This window comes from Brachycentrus maculatus, unplaced genomic scaffold (assembly GCF_059751285.1).
Source record: "Brachycentrus maculatus isolate JH-2025_06_01 unplaced genomic scaffold, ASM5975128v1 h1tg000216l, whole genome shotgun sequence".
Taxonomy (NCBI): domain Eukaryota; kingdom Metazoa; phylum Arthropoda; class Insecta; order Trichoptera; family Brachycentridae; genus Brachycentrus; species Brachycentrus maculatus.
Window position 1 is genome coordinate 2,337,501 of NW_028280967.1, and position 26,560 is coordinate 2,364,060.

Here is a 26,560-nt window from a genome sequence, read left to right on the forward strand (position 1 = left end):
AGTTATTTAATTTCACAAGTTTGTTTCTGCTCTCCTGTAAAATTTGGTCTAAGACAGATATACCCCTTTGCCTTTACGCTGCCGATATATATATACATATATATATATATATATATATATATATATATATATATATATATATATATATATATATATATATATATATATATATATATATATATATATATATATATATATATATATATATATATATATAAACTTGACCTTCAGTGTGTCATCACACAAACATTCGACTGAATGTTATACGCGTATAAAGTGTTATTTAAACCAGCCTATGAGATGTCGTAAGCCACCCAGACTTCCATATTCTTCTTTATCTATGTTTAGATGTCAAAATACAAGCATTTGCTGATGGTTATAACATATTATATTACTAAATTGAATATTTTCACTTTACGTTAATTACAAATGTGATATTCCATATCTTCCAATGGACTTGGAAATACGTAAATAATACGTTTTACGATTATGAATTTACCCTTGCTGCAGCCGGATCCGGATGCAGAATGATGTTATTGGAACGTCAAACCGGATGTGTAGACTCACAGAGGGTTAAGGTCGAGGGGATTGAAAATGAATTTTACTTTCATTAACTTTTATCCAGATTTGTATTACCAGTCCAGATATACGAACGCACACACACACACACACACATCGCTCACTCCTTTCAAAAACGTCATATATAAAAAAATCGTCAATTTTCACTTGTGCATGTTTTCGGAATGCCCATAAAATGTACTATATCCTAGCAAAAGCGGCATATTTTTAACTTAAGATTTAATCGCTACAGGGCAGAAAGTGTTGTTTTTGCATTTTGAAGAAAAGGTATTGTTTAATATTTTTTTTAAATATCCGAAATATTTTTCAAATGGAGAAAAAACATTCAGGTTTTACCTAAAAATATCTGTTGCACAGTAAAAAGTTCAATAGGTGGCTTGATATTTATTTTTAATAAATTTTATTAAAAATAAAATGATATCTTTTATGTTAAATACTCGTAGATAATACTTTTTTAGTAACCAATTGATTTTGAAATTATAATATATTTTTTATTAAATGGAAATACAAAAAATGAATTAAATTAAATTAGTTTAAACAAAATATCTTTTCCCAGAAGCAGATTATATTTTTTACTTTATTTTTCCTTATAAGTTAATAACACGTATTTTGTCGTCAAACTTTACATCCAGTCTTATTTATTTATTCATTCTTAAAAGATAAATATTTGTGTTTTTATTATTTAACCACGGGACCAAAACCCGACTAGAAATGTATGGAATGTATGGGTGTATTTTTTTTAAATATAGAATGGCGTTGCACATGAAATACACTGCTTTTGCCAATGTCAAGTTAATTGAATATTGTTCTTAATTATAAAATATGATAGACTTATTATTAAACTATTAATTTATCCCATTTAATTTTTTAAAAAAACAACTAAAAGTCTGTACATAATAGGGTTCCTGCTCGCCAGGATGAGACGGATATCTGTAGGGAGGGGAATAAGCGGGGCCAGAGATTTAAAAAATGTTGGCATTTGGTCGTTTATTGGGCAAACAAATATGTGGTTAAGGTCTTTCTCTTCAGAACGACACTCGCAAATGGGGGAGTCAAAGAGTATGGGTGTATTATATATATATATATATATATATATATATATATATATATATATATATATATATATATATATATATATATATATATATATATATATATATATATATATATATATATATATATATATATATATATATATATATATATATATATATATATATATATATATATATATATATATATATATATATATATATATATATATATATATATATATATATATAGATATAATATACCCATATATACCATACCTACAGCATATGCTATGTAAAAGTAAACGAGGGTGATAAGAATTTAAAAAAATAATGTAACAAAAAAGGTTAGTATATTATAAAAATAAGTTGAGATATCATTAAAAAATAAAAATAAAACATCTTGAAGATATCTTTGTCTTATCGACTTTTAATAAACGTTGATTTTCGGCACTGAATCGAACTGATATCAAAAGGCAATGAGAGGCAATGTCGCCGAAAAAAATACGTATTATTTCCTCTAGAAAGATGGCGGCCCGCCAAAAATTCGAGGTTATTCGCACATAGCGTTGATTTCGCGCGTTTAAACGTGTTATATAACGTGTTTAAACTCGGATTCTTGAGGGTACTTAAATTTTTATTTGAATTTTGTTTTTGTTGTGACGCCTTCCACGTGACCAATGAATATTCACGTCACACCGACTTAAATATACGTACTAGATCAGGGATGGCGAACCTATGGCACACGAGACGATTTTAAATGCCACGCGAGTGAAAAGAGAAAAAATAAAAGAGATTAAACAAAAAAATCAATTTTTTAAAAGCTTTTTCCTGCGTATCATTTTTTTCTTCAACGAATTTTATTAAATCTGACATAAGAAGTAGACTCACAGACGAAAGTACTACTGTTTGCAGTTGCAAAAAAATTGACATCTGGCGTCCAACATCAATAATCGCACTAATAATGATTTTTTAAGTGTATGGAAGTCTGGGCATTTACGGGGCTGACGTCCGTCATAGGCTGGTTTAAGTGATCACTTTACACACGTGTAACATTCACCAATTCTACCCATTATTGACAACCACACTACTCAAATTCTTGGAAGTTCTATACATATGAACCAATTTAGAAACATTGTTCTTGAATCACTAGAACTTCACTAGAGACATCTATTGGTGAGATGAAAATGCCCAGATTTCCATATTCTTCTTCATCTTTGATGAGATGTCAAAAATCAATATGAAAATAACTCCTGTAATTGGAGATAATCCAGATTTTGTATTTGGACACACTCAATATATTGTAATTGTTTTAAGGGTTCTACATTTTTTAAATTTAGTCTATTTTTTATTTATTTATTTTATTTTGCCATTTATAACCACTTAATTTTTTTTGGTGTATCAATGCTTTGTTTATATTAAAAATTTGAAGTTTTACAACCATTTATTCTGAAGTTACACGACATATTATTTTATTAGTATTTTATTGGCACTCACGCTCAAAAAGGTTCGCCATATCTGTATTAGATGCTACAGCCATTTGAAGTTTTACAAGCATATTTTAATCCTTTGTTATACCGCGTATTACAAATATTAATACTTGGCTTGTTCAATTAATACGAAGACTGACGTAATACGACAAAATGTACTTTATTCTTCTTCTTCTTTTCTTGCCACTCCTTTCGGAGGTTGTCGACCATCTCCCTAAACACCATACGATCCTGGGCCAGCCTGATGAGGGTTGCTGCCTCCGGTATTCAGCCATGATGTTTTTCTACGCCCCAAGCCCCGTCTGCCCTCTACCTTTGCCTCTACTACAGTCTGTTCAAAGTTATTTTGCCTCTAGTTTTTTTTTAAATTATTTATTTGGCAGTACAAATAATTGAAAAAAAAACTAGTGGTGAAATAACTGTGAACATTTTTTAAAATTAATTATTTGGCAGTTAAAATAATTTTTAAAAATATATTTAAAAAAAAACAACAGGTAAAATAACTGTGAACAGACTGTAAAAGCTGTAGAAGGGCATATTTCTCCACGGAATATGTGGCCAAAGTATGTGGCTTTTCGTCTTATGAGAGTGGTTTGCAATTCTGTATATTTTTTAATTTTGAAACTTTGCTCCGATGCAAGACTCAGTTTCGAACGGTTACACATATCGCTCACTCCTTTCAACAACGTCATAAATAAAAAAAAACTTGATCTTTCAGGAGATCGTTTTTAAGTTTAAAAATATAATGAAATGTATTAAAAATAAATATCAAGCCACTTATTGAACTTTTTACTTAGAACAGATCTTTTTAGGTAAAACCTGAATGTTTTTTCTCCATGTAAAAAAAAGAAGTATATTTAAAAAAAAAAAAATCAAACAATACCTTTTCTTCAAAATGCAAAACAACACTTTCTGCCATGTAGCGGGTAAATGTTAAGTTAAAAATATGCCACTTTTGCTGGGATATAGTACATTTTCTGGGCATTTCAACAACATGCACAACTGAAATTTTGATATATGACGTTCTTGAAAGGAGTGAGCGATATATGTACCTACTTGATAAATTTATATTACCTTGTTCAAAGTACGTCCAATGTCCGACTAGCCTTTTAGTTTTTAGCGGTTAAGTAATCATAATTACTGTTAATAATTGCAAAAACTAAATATGGTTGGATCTCGTCATTAGTGCAATGGAACATAACCACTTCGATCCTCAAGTATTTAGAAAAATTTGAGTGTGTCCAAATACTTGTTCACAAATCTGGATTATCTCCAATTAGGAGTTATTTTATATTATTTATTTTTTATTGTATACATTATTATTTTATTGTTTTATCTATTTTAACCTAATATACACGCAAAACAGATTTTTTTTTAACATAAGTATTTATGTCCGCCTCCGTAGTGTAATGGTCAGCACGCTCGGCTACCGTTCTGGAGGTCCCGGGTTCGATTCCCAAGGGGGGTAAAAATAAATACAAGTGATTTTTTCACTGTCATATTTATTCAATATTACCCTGGACTGGTACCTGAAGCGGAGGGCTGATCGCCTTTCCTTCATGTGTAAACGATCAAGATAACACTGCGTTTATATGACGCAGTGCCCTATGCACCATTGGGGTGCGGATAAGGGTTTTATTTTTTTTATATACTTAAAAATATATATTTTGCATAGACTCACCAAGCCACCTTGTGTGTCTTGTCAGTGGAGTTCTTTTTTAATACATTTTTTATTGTTTTTAACCATTTTAACCGTTTACACACAAAAAAGAGAGAAAAATAAGAATACTTATATACATTTAACAATTTTCATCGAATTAACTCTTGATCATTTATCCATTCCTTTATTTTGCCTTTGTTCCATATTTTATTTTGACCTCTTACATCCGTCGGCAACGAATTAAAAATGTTCGGAACGATATATTGCAGTGTTGGACTCCCATATTTATTGTTAATTCTAACTGGACTATCAAACCTTCGTGGGTAAATCGTGTATCATGGTTGTGTACTAGAAGATTTTTTTTTCTAGTTTGTTGTTCAACGATGATACTCATCCACAATATTCCTCGTACCGGAAGTAACTTTATATGTTTATATATCAAATAAGGTTTATCCCTTTGAATGTGTCTGGCTACAATTTTTTTATGTATGGAATATTACAGATATCAAACCTTTTTAAATTTGTTTACGTCGAATGGCCCTAAGACTTAATTCCATATCTTAAAATGTATTAATTCCATATCTTAAGGTCGGTTTAGGCAGGATAAAAGACAACTTACTTTAGTACTCCCTAGAGCCCGCACAGTCTTATTATTAACTCTGTCTAGAGTTAAAATTACTATCCATACATATACCTAAATCGCTATATTCGTCAGCAAATCTCAGAGCTACATTTTTGTTGCATTTTTTTTGTGCAAACAGTCAAAATTGTGTGTAATAATATTAGTTACAATAAGAAAAAATATACAGTATTATATTACAAGGCAGGGAAGGTAAACGCGGCATAGGAAGAAGGTGTATATCCTGACTTGGCAACTTGATAGAGTGGTTCCACTGTAGGACTGAGGCACTGTTTAAAAGCGGCTGCAGACAAATTAATGTCATGATGATTGCCAACCTTTAGCGTGGAGTGCCACAATAAGACTACAGTATAATATTACAAGGGGGCGTGGAAGGTAAACTGTGCATAGGAAGAAGGCGTATATCCTGGCTTGACCACTTGAGAGAGTGGTTCCAGCGAGGATTTATACATTGAGAATTTTTATTTTATTTATGGTAATATTTTCGATATCAGGATCAAGTCTGGGATCGAATAGGTTTTATAAGTGCAATAAAAACAGTCATTTACTATAATAATTTAAACGCAGAGAATTGCCAAATGATATCGGATGACGAAGCACTAGAAAGTGCTTCGGCTGGATACCTTCGATCCATTGTTACGTCACTGCGCCAAGTTGTGCGCATCATGGTAAAACATCTCTCACCAGCCATGGGAGATCGAATTAAAAAACCGAATTAAAAAGAACGAATAAAAAACCTTTCAAAATCTATTTTTAGCTAAATTTGTTTGTTGGATTCAATCACTTAACCTCTTCTGAATTACCTAACGTCCAAGTGACTCTATGAGATCTAGCTATTTCTTACTGACCGATTATCATGGTCCTACTTAGGTTCTCTGGCGTTCTATTCTCTCTGCCTACCCCTGCGGGGAAGCGGCGTGATGGTTAGTTAGTTAGTTAGTAGCTACTTAGGTTCCAAATTTATAACTTATAACTTATTCCTACTTATATTATTAAGTTACATATTCTTACTTGTTTATGTTTAAATATAGGTACTATAATTTCATGAATCACCTCAATCAAAGCTCAAAATTGGTAGTATGTCCGACGTGATGGTCTACATTTAGACGAAATAATTTTTAAGACAGAAAATCTGTACTTCTCTTCTTTGTAAAAGTTATTGAAATAAATGTTTATCCTTAGCAGTTTATTTTTAATTAATATTTTTAAATCCTAATTCTGCCACCGGACACCTTTATATAAGTACAAAATTTTCATGTCCAAATACTTTAAAAAATCTGGATTACCTCCAATTAGAAGTTATTTTTTACATTATTTTTTGACATCTCAACATAAATGAAGAAGATGATTTTACAATATATATATATATATATATATATATATATATATATATATATATATATATATATATATATATATATATATATATATATATATATATATATATATATATATAAATATATATATATATATATATATATATATATATATATATATATATATATATATATATATATATATATATATATATATATATATATATATAAATAAATATATATATATATATATATATATATATATATATATATATATATATATATATATATATATATGTAATAAAATACCTAGGTACCTACCTATACATTTTATTAAGTACTTACAAAAAGTACCTACGTGAAACAGTTCTACCACCAGATGCCGCATGCGTCGCTCAGAAGAAAACAAAAGACTTCCGATAATATTATTAACTGTCAGAATCAGATAGATAGATAGATAGATATAAAAATTATTATAAAGATTAATTAAGAATAAACTTTTATTGTCGTTTCTTTAATTACAAAGCAACACATTGTTTATTTTATAATTATACACCCACTTTACATATTATTTACACTTAATTTTCAAAAGGAAAATATTACCACGTTATAAAACGACAATTTTGTTAATCAAAAATAAAGAAACAAAATAATAAAAAAATGGATACTGCTCCTCAAACATTAGAAAACTTACTAGAAAAATTAATACAAAATGCTCAGGTAAGCAAACATCAAAATTTAAAAGATATTTCAGAGAAGTTCATCATTGAAAAATTTACAAGCAAAAATCCTAATGCAAACCAGTGGATGGATATTTTTGAAAAAGAATGTACACGTTTTGAGGTGACAACGGATGAGAAAAAAATTGAAATATTAAGATTGTTTATGGATAAAAGTTGTGAAGATTGGTACAGTTCGATGATGATAAAATTTTCCATGAACTCAGAATGGATAGTATGGAAAAATAACTTTTGTAAAACATTTACAAACAAGGGATGGAACCATGTAATGTTTGCATTATCTTTTAAATATAACGACGGTTCCTTGTTAGACTATGCCATAAGGAAGGAAAAACTTTTGTTGGAGATGAGAAGAACGATCGACATGGGTACCTTAGTAGATCTTATTGTGGCTGGTTTACCAGAATTTATAATTAATAAGATTGATAGAGAAAAATTAGAAGATACAGTCGATTTATTCAATGAAGTAAAAAAACACGAAAACATTGTAAATAAAAAAAGGTTTTCGGATCAAAGAAGATATGGAAATCTAAGAACTAGTGGTAAAATTAAAGATAAAAGTCCATGTAAGATTTGTGAAAAATTAAATAAGGGAACTCGATATCACCCTGAAGTAACGTGCTAGTTTAGAACAAAGGAGGATGATAAGTTTAATAATAAAAATACTATCAGACATGTAAACAATTCAGTTATAGAAGCTAAGTTAAACGAAACCGATCAAAAAAACGAATAATAACACCATTAATAAATGTCAAACTATTACTAAATGATCAAATTGAAATATTTGGAATTTACGATTCAGGTTCAAATGTTTCTCTAATAAATTCTAAGTTATTAAAACTAAAAGGAAAAGGAAACAATATGAATGAAGCAGATTTAGTAACAATTAATGGTGTTAAAAAGACAAACGGTTTACGACTTTGAAAATAAAAATATTTGAATTGGAAAAAAACGTTGATGTATATATTATTGATGAAGAAAATTTCAAATATAATTTTTTGATAGGATTAGATATGATAAAAAAATTTAAACTAATCCAAAATGAAGACTTAAAAATAACACAAAGACAATGCTTGAAAAATGAAAATAAAAAGAAAGTAGAAAAAATTTCTACAAAATATAAAATTAAAAATAGTGAATTTAAAAATACAGAAAATAACAACAGCAAGGAATGCAAAATAAATTATAATGAACATGTAAAAGAAGAAGATTTTGAAATAAAAATAAATCATTTAAATCAATTTCAAAAATCTAAAATAAATGAACTGATTTGCAAATATAAATCCGTTTTTGCAAAAGACAAATATGATATCGGCACTGTTAGTGGATACGAAGCGAGGATAGACTTACTAGTAGACAGATATTGCAGTAAGAGGCCTTACAGATGTACTGTAGAAGATAAAAAGGAGATAGAAAAACAAATTGCAAAATTACTGGATAATAAGCTAATAGAAGAATCCTACAGTCCATTTGCTGCACCTGTTACATTGGCATTTAAAAAAGAGGAAAACAAAAAATCCAGACTGTGTATAGATTTCAGAGACTTGAATAAAATAGTAGTGCCTCAAGCTCAACCATTTCCTTTAATTGAAGACCTAATGATAAAGACCAGGAATTGCAAATTTTTTTCAACACTAGATATAAACTCAGCGTTTTGGTCTATTCCTTTACGAATCGAAGACAGAAAAAAGACGGGATTTGTTACACAAGAAGGACATTTCCAATGGACTTGCCTACCATTTGGATTGAAGACCTCACCAGCAATTTTTCAAAGGATACTAGGTAACATATTAAGAAAGTATAAACTTACTGATTTCACCGTTAATTACATAGATGATATTCTTATATTTTCTAAAACTTTTGCTGAGCACATTAAACATCTAACACAGTTGCTGGAAGCGATCGAAACAGAAGGTTTCAGGTTAAAATTTACAAAATGCGCATTTGCGTCAGACTTGGTAAAATATCTAGGTCATATAATTCAAAATAATTCAATAAAACCAGTAAAGGATAATTTGATTTCAATAAAGAATTTTCCTGTTCCAAAAACGATAAAAAATGTAAGACAATTTCTGGGGAAAATAAACTTTTACCATGAATACATACCAAAGAGTGCAATAATACTAGATCCATTGCATAACTTACTAAGGAAAAATCAAAAATTTATTTGGTGTGATAAATGCCAAAAAGCATTTGAAATAACAAAAAGCATGCTTTGCTCACAGCCCGTTCTAGAAATTTTTGATCAGGATTTACCAATCAACATTTATACCGATGCTTCTTTAGAAGGTGTTGGGGCCATTTTGAAACAAAAGCAGCCCGATGGTAGAGAAAAACCAGTGGCATACTTTTCAAAAAAACTAAATGAAGCCCAGAAGAAAAAAAAAGCAATATATTTAGAATGTTTAGCAATTAAGGAAGCAGTAAGATACTGGCAATACTGGTTAATAGGTAATTCATTTACGGTTTATTCAGATCACAAACCTTTGGAAAATATGAATCTGAAATCTAGGACCCATGAAGAGTTAGGCGATTTAACATATTATTTATCGCAATATGAATTTGAAATAAAATATAATCCAGGAAAGAAGAATTTAGAAGCAGATTGTCTAAGCAGGAATCCAGTATTAGAATCGAGTGAAAATGCAGATGAACAATTAAAAGTTGTAAATTTGGTTAAATTAGAAGATATTTTAAGAGATCAGAATAAAAATGAAAGAATTCAACAGAAAAAAACAAATGGATTGAAAAAAACAATGTCTATTTTAAAAAGGTCAAGAAAAAAGAAAAAATAATTCTTTCAGAACCGTTTAGCATCGAAATCATAAAAGACATACATGAAAACCTATGCCATATTGGAATTGGACAAATGCAAAAGACTATTAGTCCACATTACACAGCCAAAAATTTGACGAAAAACATAAAAACAATTTGTAGAAATTGTGAAATTTGTATTAAAAATAAATCAAGAGGACAAAAGAAATTTGGATTTATGTCTCATCTAGGCCCGGCCACAAAGCCTTTTGAAATAATATCTTTAGACACAATTGGAGGTTTAGGAGGTTCAAGATCAACGAAAAAATATCTACATCTCTTAGTGGATCACTTTACAAGATACGCATTTATTTTAACCTCGAAAACTCAGAATGCAAATGATTTTATAAAACTAGTCATGAAAATAACAGAAACCGAGGATATTGGTATGCTTCTCACCGACCAATACCCAGGAATAAACTCGAAAAAATTCAAGGAATTCTTAAATGACAAGCAGATCCCAATAATCTTCACTGCAGTAAATGCACCATTCTCAAATGGCCTAAATGAAAGGCTGAATCAAACATTGGTGAACAAAATCAGATGCAAAATAAATGAAAAAGGGAAAAGAAGAGCATGGACCACAATAGCTCAAGAATGTGTTAATAAATATAATAATACTAATCACTCAGTCACTGACTTTTCCCCAAGTTATCTTTTATATGGTACAGATGTAAATATTTTACCCAACGAATTAAAACAAGGAAAATCTAATAATGACTGGATTAGAGACAGGCAAATAGCGCTTGAAAATACAATAAAATCACATAATTACAATAAAACATTATTTGACAAAAATAGAATAGGCTGCGAATTCAACGTAGGAGACATGGTGTATGTGGAAAATGGAAACAAGCTAAACAGAAAAAAATTGGATGAACTAAAAATTGGACCTTATAAAATTATTGAAAAAATTTCTAACTCAATATACAGAATTGATACAGGTCACAAAAAAATAAAATCAAACCTTTATCATATCACTAAACTTATACCAGTCCCTTCACTACAAGAAGATGATCCGGAGGACGAGTGAAAATTTTACTATGAATTTTCATCCCCAAGGGGGGAGATGTAATAAAATACCTAGGTACCTACCTATACATTTTATTAAGTACTTACAAAAAGTACCTACGTGAAACAGTTCTACCACCAGATGCCGCATGCGTCGCTCAGAAGAAAACAAAAGACTTCCGATAATATTATTAACTGTCAGAATCAGATAGATAGATAGATAGATATAAAAATTATTATAAAGATTAATTAAGAATAAACTTTTATTGTCGTTTCTTTAATTACAAAGCAACACATTGTTTATTTTATTATTATACACCCACTTTACATATTATTTACACTTAATTTTCAAAAGGAAAATATTACCACGTTATATATATATATATATATATATATATATATATATATATATATATATATATATATATATATATATATAAATAAATATATATATATATATATATATATATATATATATATATATATATATATATATATATATATATATATATATATATATATTTATATATATATTCAGTTCAAGAAATGCGAACCGAGAAAAAGTAACGATTACCATCCCAATCGGATAGTCGAAAGTAACAGTTACCAGTTAGTCCCATCTCTATCTGTTACACACGTTTTGGTTACTGGGTTATTACCAGTTACCATATTACTTCAAGGCTCAGGAAGAATCGGAACAAAGACCACTTCAGTTCATGAGATTTTAACATAATAATATTTAATTTATTTATTCGCCATTAAGGCCATACTCGCAAACACAGAATTCAATCGAAACAACGTAAAAAACTGCATAAGTATGACATATACAACGATACAAAATAAAAACATACTAACTAACAGAGAGTGTAGGCAGAGAGAATAGAACGCCATACCGTCCTTGCACACAATTTTCGCCTCTTCCACATTCGTGCATCTCCTCACACATCGCTCACTCCTTTCAAGAACGTCATAAATCAAAAATCGTCGATTTTCAGTTGTGCATGTTTTCGGAATGCCCAGAAAATGTACTATATCCCAGCAAAAGTGGCATATTTTTAACTTAATATTTACCCGTTACAGGGCCGAAAGTGTTGTTTTTGAATTTTGAAGAAAAGGTATTGTTTAATTATTTTTTTAAATATACTAAATATTTTTCAAATGGAGAGAAAACCTTCAGGTTTTACCTAAAAAGATCTGTTGCACAGTAAAAAGTTCAATAAGTGGCTTGATATTTTTTCTAATACATTGTATTATATTTTTAAACTTTAAAAACATTCTCCTGAAGAATCAAGTATTTTGATTTATGACGTTCTTGAAAGGAGTGAGCGACGTACCCGCCGATTATTCCGACTCCTAACCTAACTACGCCCAAGTATTTGAAATACTTAGTCGTGCTAACTTTTCCTGCTTCTTATAAATATATAATTAAAAATACTCATTAACGACTTTTATAAAATATACTAAAAGGAGTCTATATGCAGACATTGTCATAAATTAATTTTTTAATTGCTTACATGATTAATATTTTGCAATTATAATTTGTTAGCAAAAATTGATAGTTTCCTGCTTAAAAAATGAAAGAAAACATGAATTATGATTTTATTATAAACGGGAAATTAAAAAGTAATTTATTGATTCTGTTATTGAATTATTAAATTTATTAAATATGTTTAATACATTATTAAATTTATTTAATGAATTATAAAATTTCTTATATAAATTAAAAAATTTACTATCTAAATTATTAAATTTAATATCTAAATTATTAAATTTCCTATCCAAATTTACAAATTTATTATATAAATTATTAAATTTATTATATTAATTTTTAAATTTATTTTATAAATAAAAAAATTAATAACACATTCTTTAACATTCATCGTTCACTTTGTGTAATAATATCACTTTAAAAAACATTTATTCTTGACTACCGGTTTCGGAATAAACATACAATCATTGGGTCATTAAAATAAAAATTATTACGGTCTGAAATTTGTACAAAAATTAAATTTGGTACAAAAATTTTTGTAAGAGAGAAAGAATACAAATGAATCACAATGGGAATATTTTTAAAAGTGGACGTAAAATCACTAATATATATTTTAAGCCCCTTGGGAATCGAACCCGGGACTTTAGCACGGTAGTTTAACATGCTAACTATTACTTAACACGCTAATACCACTGAGGCGGACTTGATATACATAAAAAAACTTGATTTTTCAGGAGATCGTTTTTAAAGTTTAAACATGTAATAAAATGTATTAAAATAAATATCAAGCCACTTATTGAACTTTTTACTGTGCAACAGATCTCTTAAGGTAAAACCTGAATGTTTTTTTTCATTTGAAAAACATTAAGTATATTCAAAAAAATAATTCAACAATACCTTTTCTTCAAAATGCAAAACAACACTTTTTGTTCTGTAGCGGGTAAATATTAAGTTTAAAATATGCCACTTTTGCTGGGATATAGTACATTTTCTGGGCATTCCGAAAACATGCACAACTGAAAATTTACGATTTATGATATATGACGTTGTTGAAAGGAGTGAGAGATATGTAGGAGACGTAAAGATCATGTGATTTATTTTCTTAATTTTAGTATTTTTCTTTGTTACAGATAAGAATTGGAGGATACAGCATCAATTAAGATCGAAAAGGAAGTGTAATTCAAGATGTCTAACGCGGAAAACACGAAAAAGCAAATGTCGGAGCCCCCGAATTCGAAAAGTTTGGAAATGGTCCCTTCCTTGAATACCAGCGCTTCAAATCTAAAGAAGAACATGTCATTGGTCTTTGAGAAGACTGCCTCTGATGGATTCAGCACCAAAGAAAAAGAACTACCTCTTGTAGCTGATAGTACCACGACAAACCAGAGATTTTCTCCATTACTAAGACAGGTAAGCTCAATTCATTATCTAATTTAACCAGTGGTTGGATTCAGCCGGTTCGCCGCTAGAGTTCGCCGAACCGGTCCTTAACCCCTTGTTGTCACACAATATTTCGATCGAGATCATGTATCGCAGCTAATTTGATGACAATTGATTTGATAGGTCTCCCATTAGATACCTATAAACTATTTTTTTGTATGTCGCAGGTCGATTTAAAAATAGATAAATATTCTCATGATATTATTGGCCAATAAATTAATATAAAAAATTACAAGACTATCGGTAACATTCCCTTTGAAATCTGTAGATAAATAAGGGAGATATGAAGGTTTAAACCTTAGATATTTTTATAAAACGAAAAACGGACACCGCTATACGCCATCGGGTGTGTTATGGGGCGTATCCCTTTATGTATCTGCTTTAAAGAGCTGTGATAGTAGTAGTGTCGATTCCTTTCTGTGACTTCGTTCGTTACCAACCTACGAAAACAACCTTTTTACGAAGGCGAATTTTGCAAATGAAAATGATGAATGAAAATATTGATTATATCGGCTGTTATAAACACAAAAAACACGTAAAACGAGTGTTACGCAATCCTTTATAGGTTGAGTGTGTTAAATTAGATATTCCTCCCGAGTGATAATTCCCTATTATTGAACCTCCATGTTACATAAAATAAAATAGCTGAAAATAACCAATTGTTCGCAGAGTTTTGCCGCCATGGGGTCTATAATAGCTACAATATCAGCCGGAATGACATCCGGGTATTCGGCCACTCTTCTTCCTCAACTCGGCCTGCCCGACAGTCCTATTCCGCTTACAGTCGACACTTCATCATGGATTGGTATGTCATTTCACTTATTCATATATTTTATCATTTTTCTTCACACAATTTTATTTATTTAATATCACCTGGACTGGTACCTGAAGCGCAGGGCTGATCACCTTCCCTTCAAATATTTAACGATCAAGATAACACTATTTATAAACGATGCAGCGCCCTATGCACCATTGGGTGCGGATAAGGGTTAAAAGAAAGAAGAAGAAATGTCCAGCACCTATCGCTAAACTCTCCAAAAATCAACAATGCAATCATAAAAGTACTTGAAAAAATTTAATAAAAAGCATTTGAGTATTAGTGGTCATTAAAAAGTAATAATTTACAGCCTTAAACAAAAAACAAACAATTTTTTTGTGGCATGTTTCACTCAATTTTGAGTGCTTTTCCTGCGAGTGTTTTTGCCTAGAATTTTCACTCATGAATTACATGAAATTATAGTAACTTTAAACATAAAGAGTAAATCCACTCACAAGTAGGCATAGGTTATGAAACTTTTAAAGTTGAAGCCTGAGTAGGGACATGATAAACGGTGTTGCATAAGCCGTAGCTAGATTTCAGAGTCACTTGGACGTTAGGTAATTAAAAAAAAAATGGGTGCTTTTCCAAAAAAGTAATAGTATAAATACGTAAATATTCTGTAAAACTATTTCACATAACTTTTTACTCTATTAAAAAATATTTTAAAAAATATTATATTTCACATAGCAATTTCGTTTTTTTGATGGAGAATTTGTTGGATTTTTTTGTTGGATTTTTTCATTCTATTATTATGGTAGTATGCATTATCCATGTACTAAGAGAACGTATTTGGTCAAGTTGGCAATTCGTTATTTTAAAAGACAATTATTTGTCGTATCCCTACCTATTAAATATAATTGTTTAATTTGTCTATGGTAAATGTACTAAAATGGTAAATTTTGACGTCTGTCAAAAATAGTCAATGACTGTCAAAATATCATTATTTCGTATAAAAATTCACCCTAATTATTATTTATTTTTATATGTTTATTACAATGATTAAAGAAAACACTTCGTTTTTTACCACTTGAGTTTTATTATAGACTACATGTTTCAGAAGTTAAACTTCCAACAAAAATTAAAAATTAAATTCAACCTAATGATGGAAGTTTAACTTCTGAAACATGTAGTCTATAATAATGTTTTCTTTAATCATTGTAACATGTCTTACCACAAAATTAATGCCGAAACAATAAATAAAATATATTTATTACCATTTATAAACTGTTTTTCAATAAAATCGATTTTAGAGCAAAATAAAATTACAGTGACATCAATGACATTTGGAGGTTGTGCCTGATCCAATATTTATTTATTTAAATTTCTTGTACATTGGCTGGCTTATAGCTAAGAAGCAATATCTTCCAACCGACCAAAAACTTTACAGCTGTTTGCACAATTAAGTCACAGTCACACCCTTGAGGTGGTGTTTTAGGAAAATGGCACTTATAAATTATCCAAAATTATTATTATTGGCATTATTACATTAATTTGAATAACTTTTCATACTTATATGTCCTCGAATAATCAATTAATTAATATCAATGTTAATTATATCATATGTATATTTTCCTTAATTCTAAAATCATGGTCGTTTATCCAATAAAACTTTGAGGGGCGCTGTGCGTATCTGATATGTGATAATATTTATTTATTCATTTAAATTTTATGTATAGAAAATAAATAAGTACACTAGCCGGCTTATAGCTAAAAAAAAAATCTTCCAACAAACCAAAAACCGACTAGTGATATTGGTCAATACGTTTGATACATTTTATAGCTGTTTGCAATTTGAGGGTAGATAGTACTTAAACATAAAAAAACATAAATTGCAAATTGAAGATAATAAGGAAGGCAAAGGAAAAAAGAGTTTAGGGAAGGAGGTAGAGGGAAAAACTAACGGAGGAGGTTTGATGGACAGTTAGGAATCTAATGATAGTAATGTCTCAGACATTTCTTAAAAGTTATTAGAGAAGGTGCATTTTTTTACGCGGAGAGGTAATTCATTCCATAGTCTGGCCGCTTGGACAGAGAAGGATTTCTGAAGAATGATGTGTTATGGCGAGGAATAGAAAGTGTTCTTTCTTGAGAAGAACGAAGTGATAGACCACGATCTGAAAGGTATATGAAATTGTCAGCCAGATATTTAGGTGCATTGTTATTAGAGGGTGCATTTTTTACACGGAGAGGTAATTCATTCCATAGTCTGGCCGCTTGGACAGATATAATAATATAAATAATATTAAACCCTTATCCGCACCCCAATGGTGCATAGGGCACTGCTTCATATGAACAGTGTTATCTTGATCGTTTACACACAAAGGAAAGGTGATCAGCCCTCCGTTTCAGGTACCAGTCCAGGGTAATATTGAATAAATATTACAGTGAAAAAATCACTTATATTTATTTGACCCCCCTGGGAATCGAACCCGGGACCTCCAGAACGGTAGCCGAGCGTGCTGACCATTACACTACAGAGGCGGACGAATATATATATATATATATATATATATATATATATATATATATATATATATATATATATATATATATATATATATATATATATATATACACACATATATATACATTTATATAATATGTTGATAGGTGCTTTATTATCTATCAGTTTACTTATGGTATTAATCTTGAAATGATCTATAATATTTTTATCATTGAAATTGTGCCAGTTTAGATGGTAATCTCAATTTATTGTAAAGATAAAATATGTCTTAATTTATGTATTTATATTTCATCACACACATAATTACAAATGACAACAACGTGCCCTCACTGAGTTTTCTCATGCCGAGAGTATATTTAACAATATATGTTTTTCCAAGTGACTCTGAAATCTAGCTACGGCTCATGTAACACCCCTTATCATGAGCTCACTTAGGCTTCAACATTATATGTTTTATAGCTTATCCCTACTCATGAGTGGGTTTACTCTTTATGTTTAAAGTTACTTTAATTTCATGTAATTCATGAGCGAAAATTCTAGGCAAAAACACTCGCATTATAATACTTATTGATGAAACTATATGAATGAAAATTGTTTATTTCAATCAAATACAAGATGGCCAAATGATGCGATGTATGTCAGATCTACCCACCTTCGTTATCCATTTATGAATAGCTCTTTTATGCTTAGTTTTTTTATTTAACGACTTTATAGATAATGGAAGCAGGTTGTACAACTTACTTTTGCATTATTATCAAAAAAAATTGACTAAAAGAGGTATGTGTATTAGTTGGATGTGTTTCTGTGTTTTGTATCTTGTGGTTCTATGTACATTTCCATAAAACGTGTTAAATGCGATTTTTGTACTTTGATTTACATTTTTAAAACATTTTGAGTGTGTCCAAATACTTGTTCACAAAATCTGGATTATCTCCAATTACAGGAGTTATTTTCATATTATTTTTTGACATCTCATCAAAGATGAAGAAGAATAAATGCCCAGACTTCCATATTCTTCTTCATCTTTGATGAGATGTCAAAATAAAATACATTTTTAAAACTTAAAACTTATTGATTCTCTTTAGTAAATAAAATTAATAACTAACTAACTAACTAACCATCACACCGCTTCCCCGCAGGGGTAGGCAGAGAGATTAGAGCGCCACACCACTCTGTCCTTGCAAACATTCTTCGCCTCTTCCACGTTCATGCATCTCCTCATACATACCCGCCGATTGTTACGACTCCTAACCTGACCACTTCAAGTATTTGGCATACCTGATCGTGCCATGTTTTTCTCGGTTATCCACTGTTTCAAAAAATTAATTATTTAATTAATTTTTAAAAATTAATTATTTAATTAAATTTTAATTAATTTAAATAAATAAAAATATCTATGAATAATTCATCCTAAGTTCATAATAAGTTGTGTAAATGCCCAGGTTTTAATTTCCTTCCCCAAAATCGAACTCAATCATATAAATATTGATACACGGGCAATTGGTAAATGTTCAGTGAACTGAGCTTACTTAAATAAGCCAAAGACAGGTCGTAAGCCCTGTAAATATCCAGACATCCTAATTTCTGACTGTGTTAACTGTGATACAAATCAAAGAACACAATTTCTTTGCTGGGAGGTGTTTTTTTGTGTTCTCCCTCTCTGGTCTCAATCCTGCAGATTGGTCTGCAGCAACAGACAACATCTCCTTCGCCATTCTAGTCTATTTTCCGAAACCCTCTTCAGCTCTTCATACGTCGAGCAGCTCATGTCCTCGTATAAGTGGCTTAGATATTCGCGGCGGGGCGTCCTCTGGCGTTTATTCCCGCGATTGTCCCTTCTATTATTATGTGGAGGAAACCCTCTTGTCTTAAAATGTGACCGATCCATTCGGCGCGTCTCTTGGAGATAGTCGCGAGTAGGTGCTTTCATTCTTCGATTAATCGTAGTACCTCGTCGTTGGAGATGTGGTCTCTCCAGGATATCCCGAGCATTCTTCAATAGATCCACATCTCCAACGCATTCAGCCTATTCTTATCTCTTTCAGATAGGCACCATGTGTCGCAGCCATTTGTTATGCAGGGGTAATTCTTAAATACATATTTAAGGATTGTTTTAGCTTATGGTTGTTTGACTGTTATAAGTTATGTTAAATTATGTTTTATAAATCTATAACAACCTTACTTCACTCGTGTACCCATCTAACAGCCTTGGGTGTTGGCAAAATTCCTTTAACACTGTTTAATTATGCAAACGCATTTGTAATCTCCAAATTTCAACTCTTTCAGACCCACACGACCATTTTTCAATATTAAAAAAACAAAAACAAAAAAAACACATATCGCTCACTCCTTTCAAGAACGTCATAAATCAAAAATTGACAATTTTCAGTTGTGGATGTTTTCAGAATGCCCAGAAAATGTACTATATCCCAGCAAAAGAGGCATATTTTTAAGTTAACATTTACCCGCTACAGGGCAGAAAGTGTTGTTTTTGCAGTTTGAAGAAAAGGTATTGTTTCATTATTTTTTTAAAATATAATAAACATTTTTCAAATGGAGAAAAAACCTTCAGGTTTTACCTAAAAAGATCTGTTGCACAGTAAAAAGTTCAATAAGTGGCTTGATATTTATTTTTAATACATTGTGTTATATTTTTAAACTTTAAAATCGTTCTCCTGAAAAATCAAGTTTTTTGATTTATGACGTTCTTGAAAGGAGTGAGCGATATGGTAGTGTCTTTTGTTGTTTGTTCTATATGATAGTGTCTTTTGCACCATTGGGTGTAGATAAGGGTTAAAAGGATATTTAGCACAGTAGCGCAATTGGGTACACAATCAGCTCCAAGACTGGTGTCACAAGTTTAATTCCTACTAATTGGAAGAATAAATTCTATAAATATTTATTTTCAATTGGTCCGGGTGTTTGTGATGTATTTTTCACATTTACCTTCCCTATCCTTACTATTTGTCTGCCTCCGTGGTGTAATGATTAGCGTATTTAGCTACCGCGCGGTTAGCGCATTCCATTCTCAGAAGGGATGAAAAAAAAGTGATTTTACACTGTAAAATTTATTTAATATTACCCTGGACCCTAAAACGCAGGAGTAATCACCTTCCTAAGTGCCTTCATATAAGTAACGATCATAGTTGACACCGCATCAATAAAATGCAGTGCCCTATGCACCATTAGGTACGGAGAAGAATCCTTACTATCCTACCTTCAGACAAGCCTCTAAAAATATAGACTTTTAATGTTTTTACTGTTAAAAATATCGTAAGTTTTTTACTCCAAATGATTTGAAACTTGGTGTCAATGAGTTAATGCTGAATTGTGTCTGATTTTAATAAAATCTCAATAAATACAAAGTTTTGTGGGTGGTCAGATTGCTTGCCTTCAGAATATTCAAAAGATTTGTTTATTATTTATTTAAATGAGCTTTTTCAATAAAAGTTGGTTTTCCCGTACTGTCCAAGTAGCTTTCTATTGTTCTCTCAAAAGTTCAAACGTGACACAACTTCGAAGCCTTGAATCACAATAATGCATTAGTCATCGCGTCACCCAATCTAACAGTTTAAAATGCTAGCAAAAAATCTAAGGTTTAAATTGAAAAATATTCTATAAGCAACTAGAACTTATATACTAAGAATAAAACCATTATCTGCACCCAATGGTGCATAGAGCACTGCATCATATAAACGCAATGTTATCTTGATCGTTAACACATGAAGGAAAGGTGATCAGCCCTCCGTTTTAGGTACCAGTCCAGGGTGATATTGAATAAATATTGGAGTGAAAAAATTACTTTAATTTATTTGACCCCCCCTCTGGGAATCGAACCCGGGTCCTACAGAATGATAGCCAAGCGTGCTGACCATTACACTACGGAGGCAGACAAAGCAACAAAAACTTGTTTAAAATAATTAATTTGTGTGTAAAGAAAGTGTCCGCTTCCGTGGTGTAATGGTTAGCGTGTTTAGCTACCGTACTGGAGGTCCCGGGTTCGATTCCCAGGGGTGAGGGTAAAAATAAATAAAAGTGATTTTTTCACTCTAATATTTATTCAATATTACCCTGGACTGGTACCTAAAGCGGAGGGCTGATCACCTTTTCTTCGTGTGTTTATGATCAAGATAACACTGCGTTTATATAATGCAGTGCCCTATGCACCATTGGGGTGCGGATAAGGTTGGAATAAATTAATGAATATTTATTTAATATTATCCTAGACTGGTCTGCAGAATGATCGCCTCGCCTTCACGTAAATAACGATCAAGATATTACTGTGTCAATATGATTCAGTGTCCTTTGCACCATTGGATGCAGTAAGGGTTAGAAGAAGTAAAGAAAGTACTTAATTAGTATTTCTTAAGAACAAAGTCCGCCTCCGTAGTGTAATAGTCAACACGCTTGGCTACATTGCTGGAGGTCCCGGGCTCAATTCCCAGGGGGGGCTCAAATAAATTTTAAGTGATTTTTCACTCTAATATTTATTCAATATTACCATGGACTGGTACCTGAAGCAGAGGACTGATTACATTTCCTTTCTGTGTTAACGATCAAGATAACACTGCGTTTATATGATGCAGTACAAATAGTACAGCAGGTCAAATAAATATAAGTGATTTTTTCACTGTAATATTTATTCAATATTACCCTAGACTGGTACCTGAAGCGGAGGGCTGATCACCTTAACAATCAAGATAACACTGCGTTTATATGAAGCAGTGCCTATGCACCATTGGGATGCGGATAAGGGTTTTATATATTATAAATATGATTTTAAATATATTTTGAAGGACCCGATATTTAAAAAAAAATATTTGTTATACATCACCGAGGGCCAACCGCGGGCCGCGGGTTGGCCATCTGTGATCTAATGCAATATGAAAACGAGTTATTCAAATAAAAAGAGTTGAATCGAAAAACTTTAAAATCAAACAAAGAGATGATTGCAAGACACAATACAAAATTAAGAAGAAATGGGAATAAAAGAAATGTCACCTAAATAAAATTATTGAAAAATGTGGGTGTAAGCTACATATTTATTTGTTTATTATTTAAAATAGCTATTTAATGTCCTTGTGTTGTTAATATTACAATTTTGACTGAGAATAATGCATATAATGATTTTGGACATTTTGAATACAACTAACTATCATATCTACTCGTTGATTATTCCAACTTCTGACGTGACCACTTTCAAGTATTTTGTTTTAGTCTTCCTCTGCTTAACTACATTCACCTCATATATTTGTTTTTCAGTTCTTTCCTCATTTGTACCACATCGCTCACTCCTTTCAAGAACGTCATAAATCAAAAATCGTCAATTTTCAGTTGTGCATGTTTTCGGAATGCCCAGAAAATGTACTACATCCCAGCAAAAGAGGCATATTTTTAACTTAATATTTACCCGCTACAGGGCAGAAAGTGTTGTTTTTGCATTTTGAAGAAAACGTATTGTTTAATTATTTTTTTAAATATACTCAATATTTTTCAAATGGAGAAAAAACCTTCAGGTTTTACCTGAAAAGATCTGTAGCACAGTAAAAAGTTCAATAAGTGGCTTGATATTTATTTTTAATACATTGTATTATATTTTTAAACTTTAAAAACCTTCTCCTGAAAAATCAAGTGTTTTGATTTATGACGTTCTTGAAAGGAGTGAGCGACATGTCCAAACCATCTCAACACACCTTTTTCAATTTTGTCGATAATTCTTACATTCATTTATTACCTTGCATTCTTTCTTTATTTCACCATTCGAACATCTACCATACATAGTTTTCTCGCACTGAGAGATCGCATTCCGACTGCATTCAGTCTACTTTCATCCTTCTTTTGCCAACTTTATGCTTCATATCTTTTTTATGTCATATTTTTAACATATATATTTTACAAATTAAGTTAAAAAACTCACTTTGGCAATTAACATTCATTTCATATCTTGGGAAAAGTATCTGTTCTGCAGAATTTGAATCTGGGACTTCTTACATCAGATCAGGTGCTCTTGTTCCCTGAGCTAAATGTTCTTTCACCTAAATTGAGAAATAAAGGAATGTTTACTGTCAATGTGATTAACACTATCTAGAGTCAACTTCCCTTTATATAAATATATGTCTTAAAACCCAGAAGGAGTGAAAAGCTTTAGGATTGACTAGATTTTAACACGAAAAGTCACAAATTGTGATGAATTCTTATTTTCATTGTGAGTTTTGTATCTTCATTTGCTAAATTTTTGAACTACTACTGTGTTTAAATGGTAAAAACACATTTCTTGAAAAATCTTGACTATGGAAGCCTCCATTTGTACAACTTGATCCATATTAATAATTTTCTTTTCTATTTTTTGCAGCTTCTATGGCCGCTCTTCCAATGTTCTCCGGCTGCATCATATCAGGCCTGATCATGGAACCCTGTGGACGCCGTCTCACTCATCAACTCCTGGCAGTGCCCTTTGTAATCGGATGGGTCCTGATCGCAACTGCTCCCAGTCTACCTCAACTCCTGGCAGGAAGATTTCTGACAGGGCTATGCGTAGGATTGTTAGGTCCTGTGGGGTCTATATACATCGGGGAAATAAGTGATCCCAAGTATAGAGGATTCTTACTAGCCGGAATAGCCCTGGCAATATCTGTCGGGCTACTAGTAGTTCATATTATAGGGACTTTTTGTCACTGGCAACTTACCGCGGCAATCAGTTCTGTTCTCCCGTTTATCAGTTATTTGATCATGAGTTTTGTCCCTGAAAGCCCTTCGTGGCTGGCCTCAAAGGGTAAAACGGAAAAGGCAATCAAGTCATTCAAATGGTTGAGAGGAGCCGATCCGAAATCTCTGGAAGAATTAGATGCTCTGTTGAAAAAACAGGCCGAAGCAGCGTTAGAAATGCAAACTAGACTCCCCGTGCCGTTCTTCAGCGTACAAAAACTAAAAAATTTAAAAGAGACATTCAAACGACCAGAGTTTATCAAGCCGCTTCTGATCATGGTCGCATTCTTCTTCACTCTTCAGTTTTCCGGCGTCAATGCAATTGCTTTTTACTCTGTGTCTATTATGAAATCTACCCTTGGTGACGGGTTTAACGAGTATGCGGCTATGTTGATCATAGATGTAGTACGATTAATTGTGTCTCTGATCGCGTGTGTGTTGCTAAGAACCGTAGGTAGACGTCCATTGGCAATCACGAGTGGAGCTTTCACCGTAATATCGCTCCTTGGACTCGCCACATTTAGATATGTCACATCCAAGAGCTATACAGAGTACGCTGATGTTTCTTGGGTCCCGCTGATGTTTTTGATTGGATACATTGTCGCCACGACTGCCGGCATAACTCCTCTTCCCTGGGTGATGACGGGAGAAGTATTCCCGGTCGATCTCCGGGGAATCGGGTCGGGAATTTGCACGTGCATGTGTTTCATCGCCTTCTTTATAGTGGTGAAACTTGCACCCGCGATGTTCAGCGGTCTCGGAGTAGAAGGAGCATTCTTAACGTACGGAATAATAGCTTTATTGGGGACTTGCACCATTTACTTTTTCCTTCCCGAAACTAAAGGAAGGACTTTGCAAGATATAGAAGAAGGATTCATTTCGAAAAAGGCGAAACCATCAGAAGAAACTTGTAGAAATACTGAACAAACATCAGCTTAGTTAATATTAAATCAAATATTACCATTATATATTATTATATCTCATTATTGATACCATGTGCTTGTTATATTATTGACCCCCGTGTTACATTTGTGGCCACAATTGTGGCTGATACGTTCGCAAAATGCGACCGAAAATGTACTATTGACCATATCAGCTACTAAAGCGACCAGAAATGTTACCTGGACCATTTTGTCATTGTCTATTGAGTATTAAGATTTAATTTAATTCTTTGAATGTATTTTTTATCTGTATTGAATATTAGCCAATGATAAATTTTTAATCTGACTGTGATTCCGGTTGCACTAGAAACTTTTCTATGGTTACTGTTTCTTTAAGAAATGAATTAACCTGTTGTAATACTCATGAATTTCCAAAATTTCCAAATTTGGGAGCCAAAATATGAAATATTTATCTATTGTCTCTCACATTCATTATTTTTACAACTTTTAGCTAGAAATTTATATTATTGACAGCTTTTTAAAATGAATTATTATTATTAATATTATAAATATTATTTTATAAGGACTTTTTAGTAAAATTATAGGCATGTTTATATATTTTTAGTCAAGTTTTTCTATTGAAATTCTTATTAAGTAAATTTTACGCATTGTTTTTGTGCAGTATTCTATGCATTTATGCGGCACATAGTAATATTTTATTCACCTAATTATTTAGTAGTTAGAAAATTTGGCTGCTATGCATGAAGTCCAGGGATCGATCCCTGATTAGGTAAACAAGAAAATTATATTTTTATTTAGAAGAAATGGTTACCTTAATGATTTATTAGATTTTTGCAATTCATTACCTTATTTTTTTCATAGATTTCTCTGCACATTGTAACCTTAAATATTTGCTAGACTTCTGCATATTGTTACCTTATTCATTTGTCACATTTCTGCACCTGTCACCTTAATGATTTGTTCACTGCCTTATTTTTAAATTAATTTGTCATTTTCTGTGCATCGTAACCTGAGTTTTGCTAGATCTCTGTATATCATAACCTATATAATTTGTTAGACGAGCACCGTCTAAACTCTTAAAGAGACTTTAAGAGATCATACCTCTGAAAGAGTTTATTACAAAACAACTTTTTTTTTTTGGTACGACTTTTCAACCTTAGCTACCTTTACTCAACTCGCTTGACTGTATCTAACTTATCGTACCTTCACATAACTAATTCTAAGAAGGTACTAAGTCTAAAAGAGACTGTAAGAGAGGATACCTTTGAAAGAGTTCATTAAAACTTCGCCTCTTTTCTATGTTTCTTTATATTTTTTTTAGTACGACTTTTTAACCTAAGCTACTTTTACTCAACTTGGACTCGCTTGACTTTATCTCCCATATCGTTCCTTCACATTACTAATTCTAAGAAGTTACTGAGTCTAATAAAATTTGTTAGATTTCTGCAAATAGTCACCT

At 31.3% G+C, this 26,560-nt stretch overlaps 1 protein-coding gene across 1 annotated transcript in view; it reads left to right on the top strand.

Annotated features, from left to right (window-relative positions):
* LOC148306982 (trehalose transporter 1-like protein) overlaps nt 1–25,517 on the top strand; it is a 37,440-nt gene extending 11,923 nt beyond the window's left edge. Inside the window, exons 2-4 of the mRNA XM_088264154.1 lie at nt 13,901–14,180; nt 14,880–15,015; nt 23,847–25,517. Coding sequence (XP_088120280.1) covers nt 13,956–14,180; nt 14,880–15,015; nt 23,847–25,138 — 1,653 coding nt within the window. The 5' untranslated portion in view covers nt 13,901–13,955 and the 3' untranslated portion in view covers nt 25,139–25,517. The remainder of the gene's footprint in view (nt 1–13,900; nt 14,181–14,879; nt 15,016–23,846) is intronic.
* The last annotated feature ends 1,043 nt before the right edge of the window (nt 25,518–26,560 follow it).